Genomic DNA, 22,203 nt, shown 5'->3' on the forward strand with positions numbered 1-22,203 from the left:
AGAGGTGATATGTTTATATATATATATATATATATATATATATATATATTAGCCACGTGTATAGCCTTTTTTCTCTCTTTCATTCTTTCTGCTTTCCTTACATGTTTCCTCACTCTCCAGACCTGGATATCAGTTAACATTTTGTTGGTAGAGGATCATAAAAAATAATGTTCAGCAATGTCACAGCAGGGATGTATCAGTGCTCAGAGATTTATCAGCAGTGTAAAAGAGATGAAAATAGAGAGAGACTAAAATCGCAATACCATTAATCACCACCTCTGAAATGATTACCCTGCAGCTCTTTGGAGTGGTGCCAGTCTTTGATTAATTAACGGATAAAGACTGAACACATTGCTGTTAGCTGTGACTGCTGGAAACATCCACATCTGACCTGTGAGATGAGTTAACAATTTTACATTTGATTTTTTAAGGTGTGAAGATGACTGTACTCTATATCTATTTGTTTAACTCACCATCTATTATATTCACCTTAAAATTATAAATATGACACACTGCCATTGAACTCACCACTTCAGGAAGAAGTTTGGTGGCCAGATCATGGATGGCCTTTCCCAAAATACACATTGACGACAAGATGAAAATCACACCCAGGATCACACATGCTCTGTTGATGGAGAAAGCAGAAAACATATGCTGATAAAATAATCCATTTAATCAAATCTCAGGCAGTTTTATTAGTTTATATGTTTTCGAGTTTATATGATTTGAGTTACTTTATCATTCAAATGTTTGGGGTCAGTAAGATTTTTTAAAAGATATTAATACATTATTCAGCAAAGATACAGTACATTGATTAAAAGAGACAGTAAAGACATTTATTAAGTTACAAAAGATTTGCATTTAAAATAAATGTTCTTTTGAACTTTCTATTCATCAAAGAATCCTGAAAAACATCACCGTGTTAACTTTTTAGAAATAAAAATAATAATTGAAATGCTTCTTAAGCACCAAATCAGCATATTAGAATGATTTCTAAAGGATCAAGTGACACTGAAGACTGGAGTAGCTGCTGAAAATCACAAAAATAAATCACATTTCAAAATATATTCAAATTGATAACAGTCATTTTAAATTGTAATAGTATTTTATAGGGATGTAACGATTAACTGCGAGCCGGTTGGAAATCGATTTAAATATGTGACTATTCAAATCGGTTGAGATGCTAAACCAATCGAGATTCATTTAGGTGTAGGAGTTTATAAGAATTCATGTCTGAGGGGAACTTATTGTCTTTAGAAAAGTTTAGATGGTATTATTTTCGTTTCCTCTTGTCATTTTGTTAAAAAACAATCGTGAATCGAATCGAATCGTGAAATCAAAATCGTGAATCGAATCGAATCGTGAGTTGAGTGAATCGTTACATCCCTAGTATTTTACAATATTACTGTTTTAATTTATTTTTGTACAAATAAATACAGCATTGGTGAGCATAAAAGACTTCTTTAAAAACACATTTTACAAATCTTACCAACCCCCAACGTTTTAATGGCAGCAAATATTTTTTTGTTGCTGATGTTGATTCAAGGTTGAAGCAAGAACATTGACAGTTTCACAAAGGTGCACCTGGGGAACACTGGCCTCAACTGATTTAACAAATGATTTGTTTTTTATAGTAAACCTGCAGAAACCTGATCTTCTCTGAAAAATAAGAACAGTGCCCACAATACATGTTCAGATTCCCTGTAAGACAAGCGGCCACCGGTACACCTTCAGAGACCTGCAATTCTTCTCTAGTATTGCACTATAAATCACCCTTGCTGACACATCGACCAGAGAAATGAAATTCACAAGCCCCCACAGACTGAGGATGAAACCAGCAGCACAGGCCTTTATCAACATAATACGTCTCGAATTGAGAAAGCCAGAAACAAGGCAGATCGCTCAACAAATCTGATAAATCGAACATGTTCAGACTTAAAAACATGTCGCACTGAATGTTGGTAGGATCTAGTCAAAAGAGAAAAGATTTTGTGTCCTGCCATGCTCCACCACAATCCCAAATGTACTAGCTTTACTAAGAATAGCACTGACAGTGAAATGTTGACTTATATTTTAAAATGTTTGGAATGTATTTTTTTAATGTTGGTCACAAAGGAAGCATTATTCATCATTTTTAGCGATTTGCTGCAGGTTTTTTGTACTAAGCAGTGCCCTACATACTACAGACAGCTCATCTTTTGTTTACTTACATGTATTCTCTATGGGCAGAGTGCACCGCTGCAGCGTTGCTATAGCGCCACAGCACTATAATGGAGGAAAGAACATCTAACGTCGCGTCAAACTGAAAAACAACAGGTGCTATAAAAATTAAAAACTATGTCACAAACTTAGGTCCAGTGATAGACTAATGAACCAGTTCCAGAGCTGCCTTGAGCACAAGAATGTAATGAATGCAAATGTAATAAATCCAAAACAAAACCTGCATCATAAAAAATATCCTTTAAAGCAGCTCATCATCCTTTTGTTCCCAGTGTCATTAGCAATCATCTTTCATATCTTACATTAGGTGTGTGGATATGCTTAACACGGACACCATTTAAATAATATTTACACATAGCTTGACGAGTGAACATAAAGCAGAAACAAATACACACTTTTCCAGACATCTTTGCCTAAAAATAACATGTAATTCATTAACACTGAAGATTATACTTACGGCAAATCCAAAAGCTGATGCACTGTGTCTCATGAAGGATACAGCTATAGGGGAGAACAAAACAACAGAAAAGAAGAAGAGAGAAAGATGTATCTGTATTTACATATTACATCACAAATAACACACAGTACAGCACTTTGCAGCACTAACTAATGTAAAGGAGCTTCTGATGGATATTAAGCTGTTTCTAAACTACAGTGACTACGTCTATCATTCTGAACATTAAATAAATAAATCGCACAGTATCAGCATTGCTTTTTGAAAATGGTAGGTATTGAGCACATAAATATTATCTGTATTATATAATATGTATTATTCTATTATTTTCTATTCTATACCACAGTATATTTAAGGGAAAACGAGTCACACAAAAAAAAAAAATTCATATCAAAAACAAACAATTATAATATAATATAATATAATATAATTAATATAATATAAACCAAAAGCTGGAACAAGAAAGTTAGAAAAACATTATAAATGGAATAAAACATAATGTCTTTTGAACAGACAAAATCACAGAGAGTCAACAGAGGGCAACAGACAAACTGCTGTTGGAAAGTCTGGTGAGGGGTTTGTAACATCAGTGAGTTTCACACAGAGAGGAAGTGCCTCCTGTACATGTTCAGCTCTGAGTCCAAACTAATGGGTCATTCAAAGCACAGGTCTGTTGTACAGTGTCAGCCATTATCAGATGAAAGTGCAATTGTCAAATCCTGTGTTACATTTATCAGTAACAGAATGCACAGAATGTCAACTCACCCCTCTATTTGCATCTATTAAAATGTGAATTGAAAAAGGCTGCCCACTGTGTTTTGACTTTTTTGACAAAGCTCTCTAACTGTAGAGATGTGAGACTCTCCATTTTACCAAGCGTGAGCTTGCATTTGAGAGGCTCTATTTGCTTCCCCCCTCTCGAGTGGAGAACACTCACTGTTCTATTGATCTCCAACTTTAAAGACAGACTCGACCACCACGTGTCATAGCAACAGAGGGGCTGCACACCGCACAATGCACTGCCCTTGAAACAGAAGAACACGTCAGCCCTGGAGCTGTTGTTATGCATGGAAAACAAAAAATTTTTTGTTTATTAAATCAAATGATAAAAACTACTGAGGATGTTCTCATAACAAATGTTGATGCAGTCAATGCATTGTAATATATAATATCCAACAGTGTCAGAGTGGTGGCATTGTGGTCAGTACAAGTGTTAATAAGTGGTGAGACCCGACCAGGTTCAAGTTTGGCCAAGATTGTTTCTCCATCACATTCTATCTCTTCAATTTATTTCTCAACTCTCTCGATCAATAGAAATGTGGCAAGCAAAAAAAAACTTTACTTGCACAACGAAACAAGTACATCTAGATTGCTTGAATTTCTGCATTTAACAGACCAACAAAGGGCCCAAAACAACGGCTGAGGGGTCATAATACTAGAATGAACATACAGCTTAAATGTTTAATAACTATAAACATGTGCAGTTGTTTGCTGATGGCTTTTCTGAACTTGCCAAAATGACCAGATAAAAAAGTACAAGTCTATCTGGAAAAGATAAAATCCACATTCTTCCTATGCATATGAAATATTCCCCCCCAAAAAAACTGAGCACATAGGAATGAATGTGAAGATCAAAGAGCCCAGTGAGTGTAGTTACAGCTGAGGAAACATGTCAGAGGAAGTAGGTCAAAATGAGTGAATATCTCCAGTCCTGCATTACATCCATATTAGTATTAACAAGAAAAATGTCTTTTTCTGCTGATGTAAAAATACATGGTTTTGAAATTACATGTTCAATAAGCACATATGGCTGTGGTGTTCAGGTGTCAGTATACTTTTTTTTTTAGCAGTATACATTTGTTTAGCGTATCTTTAGGCTCAGGTGGAAATTGGAGGTGGGAAGTGTAGGTTGGTCCACATCTTTTGACAAACAGCAGGTTTGAAATGGGGAAATTTATACATACTTCAAGTTTCCAAATCAGAACACAAAACGAAAACACTGTGTTGGGGGTCTGCTAACAAGACACAAGACACCTAACAGGAGAAAAGCTGTAAATGTTGTTTCAAATATTCAAATAGCATATATAAGTGCAGTGCATATATCCTAAGTCCTAAGGGACATCTCAGGTTTCTATGAGAACCGGAGCTTCAGTCACACAATGTTTTTACCAATTGGCTCTTTTATTTAGAAAATTGGGTTCACATTTAGCATTGTTTTATGAATTTTCATGGGTGAACTCCAATCATTTCAATGGGAATCTATGCAAACAGGAATTTCGCCTGAGGGCAAATTATTTCCCCACACTGCTTTCGCAACAGGTTCAAGTTGGTTACACAGATTCGCCCTGTTGACCATCAGAAAGCTGCTTGTTTTGAATGTAACTTCTGTGTGTTCGGCGCTTTATACATCTCTACATGCCTGTGAAATGTTGCTGAAATGAATCAACTATAATCCAATTCATAAAACCTGTCTGAATGATTTGTTCAGTTGAACTCACTGAATCAGTGATCATGTTGCAGCAGTTAAGATGTGAATAAGGATTTAAATTACAGTCTGTTTATCAAACCCATCAAATGACTTTAATAGACTTGGACTATAGCTCCTGAATTGTATGGACAACACTTGTATGATCATGTTATACTTTTGTGGCACTATTTGAAGCTTCAAAGTCCCCATTAAATGTACCCATTAATTGTAATTGCATGGACAAAATTAATAAGGTAATTCTTCAAACTTTGCTGTGTGTTCCACAGAAGAAAGCCACATGGGTTTCAAATGACATGAGGGTGAGTCCATGATGATACTAATGATGAGGACTATTCCTTTAACTAGATTGTTAATTTTATATAATTTCCAAAACAATAATCCTACACTGGTCAATAAACTATTAAAATATAATTTTCATTGCTCCAAAACAAACACATACTGATATGAACTCAACAGAATGACAATGACATTTTAAATTCCTCTTTGTAATAAAAGAGGAATGGTGGGAGAACCCCTCTCTGAGAGCTTCAGGCCGATAATGGCCACCGCTCCTGCTTTTCATCATGCTAATCCCCGTCTCAGAGGAGCGGAGCTGACTGAGAATGTTGTCCTCTTGTAAGACTGTGTGTGCTATGAATTTCAAAGGAGGACAGAGACGTCAGTGAAATAGAAAGTAGAATTTGCTGCTTCCTGTTGATCAGATTTCAAAAGGAAAAAACTCTTTCAAAGCTTTGAACTGTCACAAATATACATTAGAGCTTCATTGTTTATTTAAGGCTGTGAGTTGAGATGTCACCGGTAGTCCCAGGATTCCTTTTTAATGCTTTATTTGTGGTGCAGTGCAGCTAATCTGTTGTTATGAAAGGAAGAATCTTCCATCCATTTTCTGCAGTGGAAATCCAGTATATTTATAACTGACTGGGTAAATCAATAGTCAGTGTCTTGCTAATTCTACTGTAATCTATTAGAAATACAATAGCCACAGAAAGCGTCACTTTAAAATAGTCAATAGACTTAAGTGAATATCAATAACATGCTCTTAATATCTTAGTGTCAGGATAGTGACTAAGTCATCCCACATACGTGAATAATCAACATTTACCTCGTAAGAGAGTCTGTGTGTATATGAAAAGGACTTAATCGCCAATTCCAATGCAAATGAATGCAAACTCCTCGACCTCATGTAGCAGCCACATTACGGGACAGTGGCTATTACAACAATGCTCTTCCTCAGCTCTGCTGCAAAATGTTGTCTTTAATAATTCACAACCTCCAGCACTGGACCATTTGCCACATGCAGAGTGGAGTTTACTGCACTCCCAACCATCAGTGCAGCTCACCAGCGCTGCCATCAAATTTAGGGAATTTAATTCAGAAAAACGGTGGAATTTAGGCTTCATGTGAAATATGATCATCATACAGTGCAAGTCTTACAAGGGAGCTAAAGCCATATGCTCTGTGGGTGAGACTAACATTGAATTAAGAAGTTTAAAAGTGCACCTTAAGGGTCTAACAACTTTTTTTAAATTATGTTTCAAATAAGCTGATTTCCAGAAACTCATTCTCACCACAAACAAATAAATCGACCAACCACAGACTTCTACAGTCTTAGAAAGAAAGAAAAATACTAATTGAAAAAACACATTTGCATTATTATTCCAGAAGGAATAAGGCACTTTGCACATTCATAAAGTAAGCTGTAATGACTTCAGTAGAATATTTGTACTGCTAAGAACTTTAGTCAAAGGACAAATAAACAGACGGAATAGTGAAGCAGTATATCAGTGACTCATTGCCCCAGTGACTTGACTGTTTTCTTAGATTAGTTGTTCAGCTGTGTGCTGGTGGAAAAATGTGACTTTAAAATTGATGTGTTTATCCACACAAGAATTTACACACTGCCTTGCACACAGCTGCACACAAAATACTTCCATACATCTCTAAAGCATTTAGCATAAAGAAATGTGCAAAAAGTGCAAGCATATTTGTTTGCGTTTTACAAGACTAAAACACTTTAGTTTACTTATAATACCAAATTTGAATTTTATATGGTACTTTTGATTTAATTTAAGTAATTAAATAATGCAAATAGATAGATACATTTCAAAGGACTTTGATGGCCTGTAGAAAACAAGGGTTTAAAGGAGTATTAGATTATGACTATTAGATTAGATTATAAATTATGCTCTTATAATGTGGAGATGTTATATAGACCTGTGACAACAAACAAAATAGAATCATCCAAACATTTTTATTGGATGCATTTGAAGGAAATATTAAATTTCATGCAATAGTACAAAATGAGACATTCCAAAGAAAATGCATTCATTCTATTATTTTAACAAGTTGGAGATACATTTCTTTTATGCCAAATATCAAGAAAGAATTGCTTTTATTCCCAGAGTTATTCACAGATTCCAGGTATTCCCTCCTGTGGGACCGGCCACACACCCGACCCGCCTCCTCACCCTCAGAATCTCTGTGGTACTACATCCAGGTTCCAGAGACCTAATCTAGGTTGATTTATTGAGGTCACACTCACAGCACATGCAGCTCACATCTGAGCTCGGCTTCCAGGAGCCCCTTGAGACCAGAGACTCCCCGCCAATATGGCCGGTCGAGCAGATTTGCTTGGCTGCCGTTTCGCTGTTAACAGAGAGAGAGCTGCACCTGCTTTCTGCTGCAGAACGCTATCAAATATATACTGATATAGGCTTCAGGACATGCCAGATTGACAGTGTTTCTAAGGAAGTTTCATGGTTTGTATGCATGTTTCAAGTCATTTAAATTTAATGTGGTGTGTGTGAAGAAGCATGTTGACAGGGTTGACATGCCCACAGACACATCTGATCCCCAGTCAGTGCTCACGCTCACATAAACACACCAATGGCGTTCGGCTGACTGAATAACCGAATCAATTCTGCAGGACTGAAAAGAAAAATGAATGCCACTCAGTACATGCAATAAACGTTAATGATATAAAATGAGATTTACAATATTTATGGGGGAAAAGCAGATCAAATATTTAAATTTTTAATTATTTAATACTTGACAGCAGAAGTTTATGATTTTTATTGCATGTGGCTGAAATAAAATAAAAATGAATAAATGAATTTAATGGGTGCTGCTAACAGAGAGATAAAACATCTAACTAGACTAAATTTTTAATTTTTCTAAATTTTTCTGTTAAATTTGCTGTTTTTACATTTTTGGGTGGCAACAGATTCATGCTTTGATATTAAAGTTTCAGCCTGTTTAAAGTTTAACCAGAAAATACCTGATTTGTTGGTATAATGACTTTGTATTACTCAAAAGTCTCTCTGGTGTATTTTAGAAGAGTCTATTAGACTGTGGCACAGTGGAAACTATAATTACATCACTAGATAAATATTTAATCACCTTAAAAATATATTTCAAAATAAATAATTTTTTATTAAAAACGATTACATATTTTGACTTGAAATTCTTCATGGTGAATTGTAAGGGCTTTTAGGACTCTCACAATCAATTATGCTTAAAGTTAAAGTGTGTAAAATCTGAACCAAATAACGTCACCAAATAGAACAATGCAAAAATAACGACTGTTTTCAAACAGATGTTCAGAACACTCCCCCTGTCTGCCATTGGTCAAGCAAACAGGTAGCCCCACCTCCAAAATCATGTCATTGGTTGAGCCAATGTTGCTGTGTCAAGCCAAAGTCCCTTTCAAGGAAAGTCTGTTCACTTTGCGGCCATATTTGCATTGCCTTGGGGGAATAATTTCAGGCATGCAAGACAAGGTCCTATTTACTTCAGTGGGGAAATCCTGAAATCTCAAAGACTGCTTGCCACACTCACATGTAAATAACATGTTTCAAATCAGCAACAAAATGAGACATGAACCCCCATAAACATTGTTTCTTATTCTCATATAGTGTTAAAAAAGCTTATATTTCAGGCTGGTCCAACCAATGTGCATGTGAATTCCTAAGCGCCCGTCTCAGGACATTTACTGCTTCTATGGCAACTAGAGCTTCTAATGGCAGTTGCAGTGACGCACTTACATTACTAACTGACTATTGGCTCATTTGTTTAGAGGCCGGGACTCATTCTGGCATATTACACTTTCTCCCATTCATAGTAATATAAGTGCACCTTCTTGGTATTTCTAAAGTCTTTGGTCAAGCTGGACAGAACTTGCAGAGTAATGTTGAAAGTGCCACAGAGCCACAGCGTTCACACTTTTCAAGGGACTCATCCTACAAATAGCTTACCTCTGGCTGCATATTAAAAACAGTACTTGAACATTAAAAAATTAAATTTTTTAGCTTTAAGATAATTTTTCCTCTGCATTACATTTGCCTGCAGACTGAAGCACAGGTTGAAAGCTGACCTGATGAGCTGACATGCTTTAGGAACACCTGCTCAGTGCATGTCTGTGTGCTGTACATGAACACATGTCTGAGGCCTTGGCAACAGCTTACCAGAGCAGCAGCTGTACTGTCCATATTTTAACATGAGCAGTACAGGAGTTCAGGTGAAATAGACTGTATTGTCCTAATGTTAAATATGGTGTACTTTCATGCATTCCTACATGGCATATCCAGTTATATTTAACCAACACTTTTTTCCAGGGCAAAATAACTTATGTTTTTCACAGGCTACTATAAAGCTCAAAACTGAAATTGTTCTTGAAATTGTTATTATGCCAGATATCATGACTTGAAAACTGGAATACTGATTTCCCATGAGTGCTACATTCCACCAGTGTTGTCTAATTTTTGACTATGAATCCAGTTCTTCATGTAACATCATTAAAAACTCAGTTGCACACCCAATACTTTCATGCATTCCTACATGGCATATCCAGTTATATTTAACCAGCACTTTTTTCCAGGGCAAAAGAACTTATGTTTTTCACAGGCTACTATAAAGCTCAAAACTGAAATTGTTCTTGAACTTGGCCCTTTTTCAGCTGTATACAATTTATGTGCAGCATTACTCAGAAATAGCATCATTCAACCTCAATCCAGGCTTTCTAAACTGTAATAGCCAGAGGGAATTCAGGACCATGGACAGCAGCAGCACACTAGTTGATTTTTGCCACCTTTGAGCAAGACAGTGAGAACACATAGACCAGAAGAACAGCGGAAATATATGCGCCGACTGATGCCACTGAATGCTGACAATAGCAGGAACATTTTTGGTGGATAAACACCTATTCTCTCAACTTATATATACACAGCATTAGCATATTTTTGAGGGCTTACATTGGAGCATTATGAATACCAGTTGTTGCTGTAGTGCAATAACTCTGAACTTAGAAAAAGCCCCATAAGAGCAGGCAGAGAAATTAATTTAAAAGCTAAGATATTATTCATATTTACCAAATGGACCGCCACACTCTGCATTCCATCAACAAACAATTACAATTGTTACAATGTTCCAATTTTTGTAAAAAAAAAAAAAAGGAAGGACGGACGGACGGAAATTGCAATTTTACTTTAAAAAAAAAAGAAAACTCAATAGAGGAAATATATTATAGAACGAAATGCAGAAAGAAAGAAAAAAGAAACCCAGAAGACAATAGACAAATCATCAATAGACAAATCATATTATTTCAGATGGACAGATAGACACACAGACAGGTAGATAGAAAGAAAAACTGCAGAGTTTCAGAGTGACTGATGATGTGTCCCACAAACACCAGCAGTATGGCTGCCATCAGGACACTGGTTCCATTATTAGAGAACAATTTTGTGATGCCGGTCCTGCCTAAATGGACTGGAAGGAGAACTCAACACCGAGACTTAATGTGTTTAGACAGGTTCCTAATGGAGCAGAACGGCAGACGTCTGCAGCGCTCTGCTCAGGTTACAGGGCCAGTAAAATACATGCAACTCATTTAGCCAAACCTTTCTTGATGTTTCAAGCAAGTCCTGCAGAGGAACAAAAACATTGGGCCTATATACTTAGCTAACAACATGGGGATGACAAAACTATAGGACAAAACAATAAATCATCATCTTATGACAACATGGTCAAAATAGCCTCAGGCAGCACAGCACATTGATGAGGTGAGAGAAGAACATTCAGTATGTGCAGAAAATGGGGAGTGACTTTAGGTGAAATGTGTTGCCGCACTGAAAATGTCACCAACCACGGTCTTTTAAAGGTGATGTCACACCTCAGTGATGATTCACAAGTGAAAAAGTGTCAAATAATTTTAGAGAACTGAAGAAACCAACAGGGATAAAATTAGTTAAAGTACTCAGTACTCACAGTGTATCTGAAGTGAAAATGTTCTCCTAAATGCTTGGTTGAACTTGATATAAGATGCCTGTCATCAGGAAAGGAATAAAGACAGACAGCTGGGAATAAAGTTCAACTGCAGTGAATAAATCTTCTCGGTCTTTTGGCACTGTGTGTGTGTGGATATAATCCATTATACTGTGAAACTAATAGCTATAGCGCATGTCAGGATGAGGCTGATAAAGACAGTCCCAGTGTAAAGATACAGCACTCAAACAAGACCCAACAACCTCTCAGTGAAGCTGCTCTAATGGGCGATATTATATTTCACACACACTATTTTCATAACCCCTAATTAACTCTGACCAGTGCTGCATGTATCTGGAGAACTTGGCCTCAGTTGGCTAAATGTCAGTTCAATTAAACAATGCTAAATTTGGATCTGATGTTGCCTAGAATCCCATTTGAAATGTAAAATTAACATCATGAGAATTGGATCTTTGTAAGCAATAAAACTGAAGACACTGATTAAGTTGAAAAGCAGAGTGACTGCTGCAGTGATAAAGCACCGCATGTTAGTTCAGTTCACTAAAAAGGCTGAAATGACAAGCTAATGACTCATCATTATCGCTTCTCACTTTCAGGATTATTTTGGTAGCAAGCAACATGGGTTCACACTGGAAGGGCTTAATTAAAATAGAAGTCTCAAGGATCTAGTTATTATGCCACATATCATGACTTGAAAACTAGAATACTGATTTCCCATGAGGGCCACATTCCACCACTGTCTCATTTTTTACTATGAATCCTGTTCTTCATGTAAAATCATTAAAAACTCAATTGCACACCCTACTACACATATTCACACCACATTTTCAAGAATGAAATATTGATGATCACTGATTCATGAGTGTACTTTAATTCAGGTGACATATGTCATTATAATACATTTGAATTTCCTCCCTGCCTGCCTCTTTAATAAGTCATTTATTTAAATAAATAAATAAATAAATAAATCGTATAAAATACTTTTATAATACTACCGTCCATTTGTGGTGATTTTTTTATCCTTTTTATAGTGTCTCACCTTAAGGAACAATGCTTTAAAAATGTCTAATTTTGTAGAAGCACAATACTAGTTTGTAACAACAAATAAATAACCTGTGTTTTTTTGTTTTTTTTTACAGCCAATGTAATGTGTGAATATAGTGAATGTAGCTACTGCAGTATGAGGAAGGTGACACTGAAGGAACAAAAGAGATAATTTGCATAAAAGGCAAATGTTCTCTGAGCACATATCTGGCATTTAGCTAGTGTAAAAATCCAGATTTCATTTGTGCAGTGTTGTTGCACTTCACCTGAAACCAAATGCAAAATACTTATGTTGCTATGCCATTACTAAACGCTACAAGCTGTTTAAAACACAAAGCATGTATCACATCACCAGCTGAATTATAACAGTACTGACCCTTCGTTAAGCTCTTTCCACCTTAAGTTATTTTGCTAGCTCTGTCGAGCTTTCCGACAATCTCACGTTCTGCTGTCTGCATTGTTGAACTCAGGAATAAATGGATAAGGATTTAATAACCACGCCTGCTAATCATGAAAGTAAATGACATAACAGAATAATAAGAATGATAATAGGACAATAGGATAAGTCCTAAAAAATACAGTGCAAATGAACATCCTAATTTTCCACACTGACCTGAGTGAATGAAAACCTTCACAGATACAGATCCGTTTCTCAGTACACATACTGGATTGACTTAAAAGTCATTGTAAAGTACTATACACCTTAAGTTATTTTGCTAGCTCTGTCGAGCTTTCCGACAATCTCACGTTCTGCTGTCTGCATTGTTGAACTCAGGAATAAATGGATAAGGATTTAATAACCATGCCTGCTAATCATGAAAGTAAATGACATAACAGAATAATAATGATAAAAGGACAATAGGATAAGTCCTAAAAAATACAGTGCAAATGAACATCCTAATTTTCCACACTGACCTGAGTGAACGAAAACCTTCACAGATACAGATCCGTTTCTCAGTACACATACTGGATTGACTTAAAAGTCATTGTAAAGTACTATAAGGCACATTGAAATTATATACACTACTGTTCAAAAGATTGGAGTCAGTAAGATTTTTTTCAAGAAATTAATAATAAAATAAGATAATAAAACGAATTATATATTTTTATTTAGCAAGGAAGCTTTAATTTGATCATAAGTGACGACTTTTTATAGTTCAAATAAATGCTGTTCTTTCAAACTTTATTTTTCAAAAAATATAAGAATATTAAGTAGCACAACTGTTTTCAACACTGATAATTATTCAAATAATTATTTTTATAATAAAAAGTTATTTAAAATTGTAAGAATATTTTCACAATATTACTGTATTACTATATTGTTGATCAAATAAATGCCTTGGTAAAAAAAAAAAACTTATTTCAAAAACATTTTCAAACCTTTTAAACAAAAGTGTATAAAAGTAAATATAAACCAAAAAAAAAAGACTCAAAACTGAACCAGAAAACATTTTTACTAGCTGTGGCCATATATTTTTGGGCTTACAATAACATTCTAAGTCCTGCATCAGAGATTTGCAATGTAGTTCAGGCTACTAAAATCTAAATTTCTTAACCAAAGTCAATATCTCCAACAAAAAAAACTTGCTGGAAATGTTGTCAAATATTGAATATTCTAAAAATCATATAAAATCAACACATGTAATAGGAAGAAAATCTATAGCCAGTGCAATACCAGAAGCAATGGTATGTTACAGGCCCTTATTGTGAAATCACTGCCGGATAGAGATACCAAACCACTACTCATGACAATGACTGATGAAAGCAGAAGTAAAACATCATGCTGATCGGTGCATTACATTGTAAAATGTAATTAGGTGGAACTAATAAGACACGGAGTTATGGGTACATTTTGCTTAACACTCATGAAAGATCCATCTTATGGAAAGTTACCTGGCCATGTTGATAGCAGAAATGTGTCTTTGACAACAGAAATCTTTTACGCAGCATCTAATTATGCAGTATCTGACTGAAGAAACTGCGCACATATTACATTTCATCTGTATCTAACTGCCAAAAAAATGCACTGTTTAGCATTAATAATCCTTTATGTCAAATATACAGGCAAGTAAAGGCTTGCACACATATCACATGTTAAAGGCATGTTAACAATGCATTTTCATGCTAGTCTATTCAGCTGAACTACTAAACAAGACTGGAGTGGAGAATACAATTTCCTAATGAGAAACATCATATATATTCCACCAAATCTAAAATAAGTACAAAGGAAGACTTAAATCGTCACACAAATACTGCCCTAGATAAGAGTTTTTCAGCTCTCTTTAAAAATATATGAGAACAAATGAGACATTTAAGCAGAACAAAGGGCTTTATGCTGCTGTAGATGTGTGTAACTTAAAGGATCAAATAAATTAGTCATGGAAAAAAAAACTAATAAAATAATTGTTTTAAATACTGTTCATTAACAGTAAGTAATTTAGTGTGACTTGAGAGAAACATTTCTCTTATTTAACCCTTTCCTTAAAAGATGAAAATTACTCAAACTTTGCCATCACTTACTGAGAAGCAAACGTCTCAGTAAAGATAAGTTTACTTAAGAGAAGTAGCAATATCCAATTCAAGAAAAATATCTTTCTTGTGAGTCAGATCTGGTCAATGAATCGTCAATCCAAATCACAAAAATTCAGTTCTCAAGGTCATTTCACTGAATCAATGATCAACAACATAACTCAATATGGTTATCACTGAATAACAACTTTGAAACTTCCGTCTGTTCATCACACAAAGCTATATGGTTTCGGATGAATATTCTGAATGTATAAGATGGACCATGTTTATGATACTGTTATGGTGCTTGTGCATCATTTTTTGAAGCTTGAAAGCTCCAGTCCTCACATCAGTCAAATTCTTTTGTGTTCCATGGGAGTAAGAAAATCATAGAAGTTTAATAAGACATGAGAGTGAGTACATGATGACAGAATCTTCATTTTTGAATTAACTATCACTTTAACAATTGCTGAAATGTTCCACTAGACTAGAGAATATCCTGACTGACACTGAATGTAAAGTTAGTAGAGCAAGCAAACAGTTCCTGCTGTAAGCCTCAATAAATCTTGGAGCTTTCCAAATGAGAGGCATTGCCTGAACACATTTTTTATCATATATTTTCCCAAGAGTTTCTGTGAGAATGTTTTCAGATCCAGCATATCATATGATTTCCCAACTCACTTGCATGAAATATCTGAAAAAGTATTCCAAACCACAAAAACAAAGCTGGGTGTTCATCTCCTCAGAATCCAAAGACGGTCACAAGCCCCACACCCCTGGCATCACGAGAGTCGTGATGTCTGTTCGGTGAAGAACGATTCTTTACAGTGTAAGTGTGACTGTGCGATATAAGAGTGACAGTGTAGTGACTGCTGCATCATTACATGTTACAAAACACAGAGGACACACCATACATTCTGTTTAGCATGAGACATTCAGATTGCTCGTGGACAGCTGAGCCATGGGCTTTACAATGAAATCAACTGGTACAAACTGAAGTCACAGTCAATGTTGCAGCTTTTGCAAAGTTCACGGTCGTTGATAACACAGTGAGTATTGTCATGTCAAATGTCCGACAACCATACACTTTATCACTGAAGACAACTCGTGATAAACACACTGTCTGCTTCCTATGCCAACTTCCTTTTCTCTGTTAATCATCATGTTAGCCTATGACATAAAGATTAAAATTAGACAGGGATGATATAATGACAAGTGTAAGTATGGTTCCATGTGTGTGTTTGAGAGGTAGAGGTGAATGTAGGTAGATAAATATAAAAACCTTAAAGCTACAGTCCCTCTGGGATGAGAAATTGCTCTTTGCCTTCATTACAGGGCCATGGTATAAATCTTCATTTCTCTCAGCTTACACTCTCAAACAATTCCTTCTCAATTCAATTTTACCTGCTCTTTTCACAAGATATATGGTTCCATACCAACACCGCTTTACATATAATAATGCCTTGCAACCTTTAATGATTGAGACAAAGGCAAAAATTAAGATGATTAGATAGAATGAAGAAGAAACCTTGGCAGGAAACAAGACTCAGCTGGGGAGTCATCGTCATCTGGCAAGCAAATACTGAAACGTCCTGTAAACCATTTACATTTACTCCTTCGCTTCATCTTTGTGCATGTGCAAAAAGGCTTTATCTTCATATTCTATACTGCGTTTCAAAATGATATATTGAAACCACATTTAGTCTAGTTATCTCTAAATCAAGGGTGTGAAGACAGAAAAAGCATCAAAGAAACAAGGTTGCTTGTCAGTTCTCAGATCAACTGTATAGATGTCAGTGAGCTTTGATATTTTAAATGAGCATCTGCTGCACAAATGTTACATACACCCCCTTTAAAATTAGCAACATTCCTTTGCTGCATTTTGCCTCAGTCTCATGAGGAGTTAAGAGGCTAAAGTCAAGAATGTTTTAATGCCAAGGATCCCATTGAAAATGACACCCTCCTAAGTTTTAAAGGCATGTGAAAAATAGTATGCATGATATTATAATTAAATCATGCATTAATAATTGCCATTTATTTTTCATTGTACTAAATACCCCAAACAACTGCTACTTTTTATTTATTACGTAATCAGAAAAATCTGAGAAACCTTTAATTTGTATTTTTTAAGGCATACAAATACAAATTAAAGACAACAGATGCAAGAAAAAAATTCCCAATAAAGAATCAATGCAGACCATTACTGAACATATACAAAAAAGAGAGAGATATACTAAAAAACAAAGAACTACAAAAACTACAAAACTGTACGCATACAACTTTTTTAATACATTGTGTAATTTCTTTCTGAGAACACCAACGCTGGCCCGTTCAGACAGATCAATGTTGTGGGACATTGCCACAGCTTAAACTGTATAGCAATTCAATCTATGAATGGCTTAAATATAGTTGTCTCTATGTATTAAGCTTGCATAGCAAGAGTGTTTTAACACTGAATAAATTACACACATTAGCTTTAAATAGCAGCAGAGGTGCTGATGTTTTCTGCTTTAAAAGTTTTCACCTGACAAAAAGCACACAGTTAAGGTAAATTGATTTTTGGAACGTCACTTGAAGTAGGTTTCACAGAAACTTTGTATGCTTTATCAATACATTTTTATGAAAAAACTCAGTTACTTGATTGCAAAATATTTATAAATAGATTTTAAAAAATACAGATAGATAAAAATACAAATAAATTAATTAATTAGTACATAATATAAAATAAATATTTTTTTAATTACTATTTATTTTTTATTTGTTTGTTTGTTTATTATTTTATACCTCAGGTATAAAAAAATAAACAAATGTAACTGTGTCTACTTTCTAACCAAAAAAATAAAAAAATAAATACAAAAATGTGTTTAACTCTGGAAGCAAAAACCTCTGCTCCATTAAATCTTTATCATGAAATCTTTGTCTTTTAACTTACTGTCACGTTGCTACTGTGTTGGAGCACGGAACAAGGAGTACACCAATAAGGAGATTTTAATGACTTCAAGGGAACCAGGAAAAACACACGTAGCTGAGAAGTTTGACACATACAATACCAGCCGAAGAACTAAGCACCGGGAACACTTTAAATACACAAGACATGACGAGAAACACCTGGAACTAATGAAACATAATAACATGAGGGAAAACACAGCTGGAAACAATCAGGGAGCAGGAACAGGAAAACCAAATAAGGGCATGGAAACACATGGGGAGCAAAACACACACAAAACACGGAACAGAGTCTGACACTAGCATTATCAATATAATGGAAAAAAAGTTTCCTGTAATTATCAAAACACACCTCAACTACTAGTAAAACCCAAAATATTTAAAACTCAGTAGTGCCAACTATTCTGACCGCCTACACTTGATCACAGTGACCAGTTCTAGCCTAAACTTGAATTTACTGAAGACTGACTCTGCCAGTTCTAGTCTCTACTAGCTGCCCATCCTGATGGATGCCACTGGCAGTTGAAGCTAGCCAGGGCTTTGACTCAACAGCATAAGGTCTGGTCCACATTGCAGCTTATTTAAGCCAACAACAGCCCACTTAGGAAGAGATTTAACTGAAATGTAATGTGCTATTTAGGGACCATTTAATTTATCTTCATTTCAATATACCACAGTAATAGACTGAAAATAAAAATAGACATGAAAAAAATTTTTACTGAGAGGCATCACTGCAAACGGTTGTACTGAAAATGTGTAATCAGAGAAATCATAATTCAGTAAGCCAATCAGACTGAAGCTTGCCAGACTGAGAAAGTAGTATTTTCCAGTTTTGTGTGTAATATGCACCAGACAGTCAGTGAACAGACTGTGGGTGATTGAGACTACTTCTAACCTAAACCAACTGAACATCCTGAAGGCTGCCTGCCTGCCACAGCCAGGAAAAGCATCACCGTGAACTTACTGAAGCCTGCCACAGCCAAGATGAGCGTCACCACAATGGAGATCCAGGACACCCACAAAGCTTTCTTCCTGTAACTCTGAGCTTCATGAGGCTTCAGGCGCATGCTGCTCTCCAAGAGACCTGTCAAAAGAGTAAATAAAACACTGGTTAAAGGCCATACGATTAAATTAAGTGCACTAGGAGAACAAACAACAGGCTGATTATTTACTCACTGGACCATGACAGGCATTGAGCCTGAGGTGGGTAGCAATATTAAAGAGCTTTATGTCAGACACAAAGATGAGCAGAAAAGAATCTGCACTGTCAGAGGGGCATCGGCTCTGTGTTTAATTAGCAGAGCAAAATGGTTTCAACAAGATTTAGGTGCCACTAATAAATTCTGTTTATCATGTATTAAGTCACAAATTATATGATTTTAAAAGCTGTAGCTAGCAGCCCTGGGAGATCTTTAGCTATTAGAAGATCCACCTCAGAGTAAAATAAAAAAGAAACAGAGTAAATTAAACATATTAAAATGTATTTGTGACTTTATATATCACAATGAATTTATATCTTGCCGTTTGACTTCATATCACACAATGTACAGTATCATTCAAAAGTTTGGGGTTCGTAAGATTTTTTATTTTTGACATAAGTATTTTATGCTCACCAAGGCGTTCATTTTTTATCAAAAATACACAAAAAAGTCTAATATCACAAAATATATTACAATTTAAGATAACTTTTTTAATACGTTTTAAAATTTATTTTATTCCTGTGAATGCAAAGCTGAATTTCCAGCATCATTACTCCAGTCTTCAGTGTCACATTATCTTTCAGAAATCATTCTAATTTGCTGATTTGCTGCTCAAGAGACATTACTAATTATTACCAATGTTGAAAACAGTTGTGCTGCTTAATATTTTTGTGGAATCCATAACACATTTTTTTTCAGGATTCTTTTATAAACAGGATGTTCAAAAGAACAGCCTTTATTCGAAACATAAACTTTTTGTATTATAAATGTCTTTACTGTCACTTTTGATCAATTTAACATCTTTGCTGAATAAAAGTGTTGAATGAAAAAAATCTTACTGACCCCAAACTTTTGAAAGTGTCATTATTTTCAACTTTGGCTCACACTTATCTTTTTATATTTCACTCTGAGGCAGAAACAGCCTTGACCAAGGAAACGATATCTGTGTCCCTCAACAGAGTCTTTATCAAGGCATTATTAGAGATAAATTCTACACCACAGGTCACAAATTGAATCCGTGAGTGTAATTATGAACAAGACTAAGTGAACAGAATCAGCAGAACCTGTTGACTGTCTATTGTGTAGCATCCAAGCAATGTTCATATTGTGCTGTGTTTGCCAAAGAGGTGAAATTCAAATATGCCTCTGCCATCTGTTCAAAATGAATGGCAGCTATGTCATGGTGACAGTGGGTGGCTGTGTCTTCCCCCATGCTCACCAAACTGATCTGTCGGCCTGTGGAAGTCACATGCTGAGGGTTATGAGCACAGAGTCAATAGGTGGTCAGTCAGTGTGATTGCAAGAGCTGAAAAACAGAGCTGGGGAATGTGGCCACTCACATGATTTATTTCATCAGTCAGGATCGCGAGCATGATTTGCTCTCACACAAATGTAACCCATAAGTTCCAAACTATTTCATTTCTGAGCCAAAAACACACTCCAGTCAAGCTGAACTTTGTTCATCCAGATCTGTTACTACATAAACCTTTACACACAGTGAGTTTGCTCAGTTTGTACTTTCCCATGCAAACTCTAGACTAGGCACATAAAATGAGCCGAAACTCAACATAAAGGTCTTTCCCCCACTCCGTCTGTCTGCTAATCATGTGGAAGCAGGACATCCACATGACCCAACATTTCTTCCATGCATAATAGGGTTTGCATGAAAGAGAGAGAAACATTCCTCTTAATGGCTTAAAAGGACATCGGCTAAAAGATTTGCTTTTTATTTAACTTGTAGGAAAAGCTGTAAGTGGAATTAAGCCACTTCGGCATTAATGATGTAACTTAAAAAAAACAGGATATGCTTCTCTTTAAAAACATGTGCATCATTTGTGACAAGATGGCTGCATGTACAAATTCAATGAAAAAATATGAAGAAACTGTTTTTAATCCATATTTAGCTTTATTTGGTTTAATAATCAACTGCAACCCCCTTTTTGTATCACTGAGATTAAGCAGAAAAAAATTACAAAATCTGAATTTTTTCTTAAAAAGTCTAAGACAGTAGTGCCAACATTTCCGACTGCCAACTGGTCATGGTGGTCTGAAGTTTATACTTACTTTATGTGCCAAGAATTTACTGAAGGCTGCCAATGCCAGTTTTATTCTAAACTATCTGTCCATTCTGATGGCTGCCACTGCCGGTTTTAAGTAACTGCAATTCTTGAGCAAACAGACCTTTGACTAAATGATAAAGTTAGGTCTGCATTGCAGCTTTTGTCAAAAAAACGCTTAGGAACAGACTGTTTAAGCTATGTAAAGTGACTAACCACATATTGTATTATTTTTATGTACCAGTTAGGGTTGGGTTTATCTGAAATACATTATACCAAAATAGTAGACTAGCATGAATTTTCAAAAAATAGAAATAAATAAATAAATAATCCAAGTGCTGAGACTGTAAACAACAGACTGCTACTTTTAACTAAAACTCCTATTTCTGCTTCTTCGTTAATTTGTATTTTTCTTAGGCTTCTTAGTCTCATTCTAATGCCCCCACAATTTCACCAGTGGAGAATGAAAGGTCTTATGAATTATTCAGCGGCTCAAACTGATTGCACAGGAGGATGCTACAGCATACAGCCACACTCAGATCCTGCAGGTGCAGAGACTAATGCTGCTTCTAAGAGTAGAAGTGCTGATATGAGATCAGATGCTCCTCTAAACAGCTCCACTGGAGGTGCGAGTCAGCGTAGATTCAGTTTGAGTAGTAGCAGAAACAAAGTTTCTAGTCTTTTACAGTGGGGGCATAACCATCATAGATGGCCAGATGTAAATTACAACATCTGTTCCCTCCAAATGGTTAGTCTTGTTTTGCAATCACATGCAGGTTAACAAAAGCTTATGAATGCCTAAGTTGACTGCAATAAAAAAAAATTCAAAATTCACAGATTTAATTAAAACACACACACACAAATACAATTTTCATTCATTTGAATCTTGAATCATTTATGCTTTGACACAAACAACCAATTTATAGCCACTTTCCTGTCAACACACAAACATAGGTATTACATCAAATTAACAACTTCACATAAATATTAATATAGCCTATATATATA

General features: G+C 35.5%; 1 protein-coding gene across 3 annotated transcripts in view; it reads right to left on the reverse strand.

Moving 5' to 3' along the window:
• LOC107725256 (transmembrane protein 163-like) overlaps window positions 1-22,203 on the reverse strand; it is a 36,034-nt gene that overhangs the window by 9,994 nt on the left and 3,837 nt on the right. For all 3 annotated transcript variants that reach the window (XM_016534452.1, XM_016534453.1, XM_016534454.1), the window contains exons 3-6: window positions 18,904-19,023; window positions 2,678-2,721; window positions 2,211-2,302; window positions 529-625 (exon numbers count right to left, since the gene is read on the reverse strand). In XM_016534452.1, the coding sequence (XP_016389938.1) occupies window positions 529-625; window positions 2,211-2,302; window positions 2,678-2,721; window positions 18,904-19,023 (353 nt within the window). The remainder of the gene's footprint in view (window positions 1-528; window positions 626-2,210; window positions 2,303-2,677; window positions 2,722-18,903; window positions 19,024-22,203) is intronic.

This window comes from Sinocyclocheilus rhinocerous, unplaced genomic scaffold, assembly GCF_001515625.1.
Source record: "Sinocyclocheilus rhinocerous isolate Xijiao unplaced genomic scaffold, SAMN03320098_v1.1 scaffold3807, whole genome shotgun sequence".
NCBI classification, from domain to species: domain Eukaryota; kingdom Metazoa; phylum Chordata; class Actinopteri; order Cypriniformes; family Cyprinidae; genus Sinocyclocheilus; species Sinocyclocheilus rhinocerous.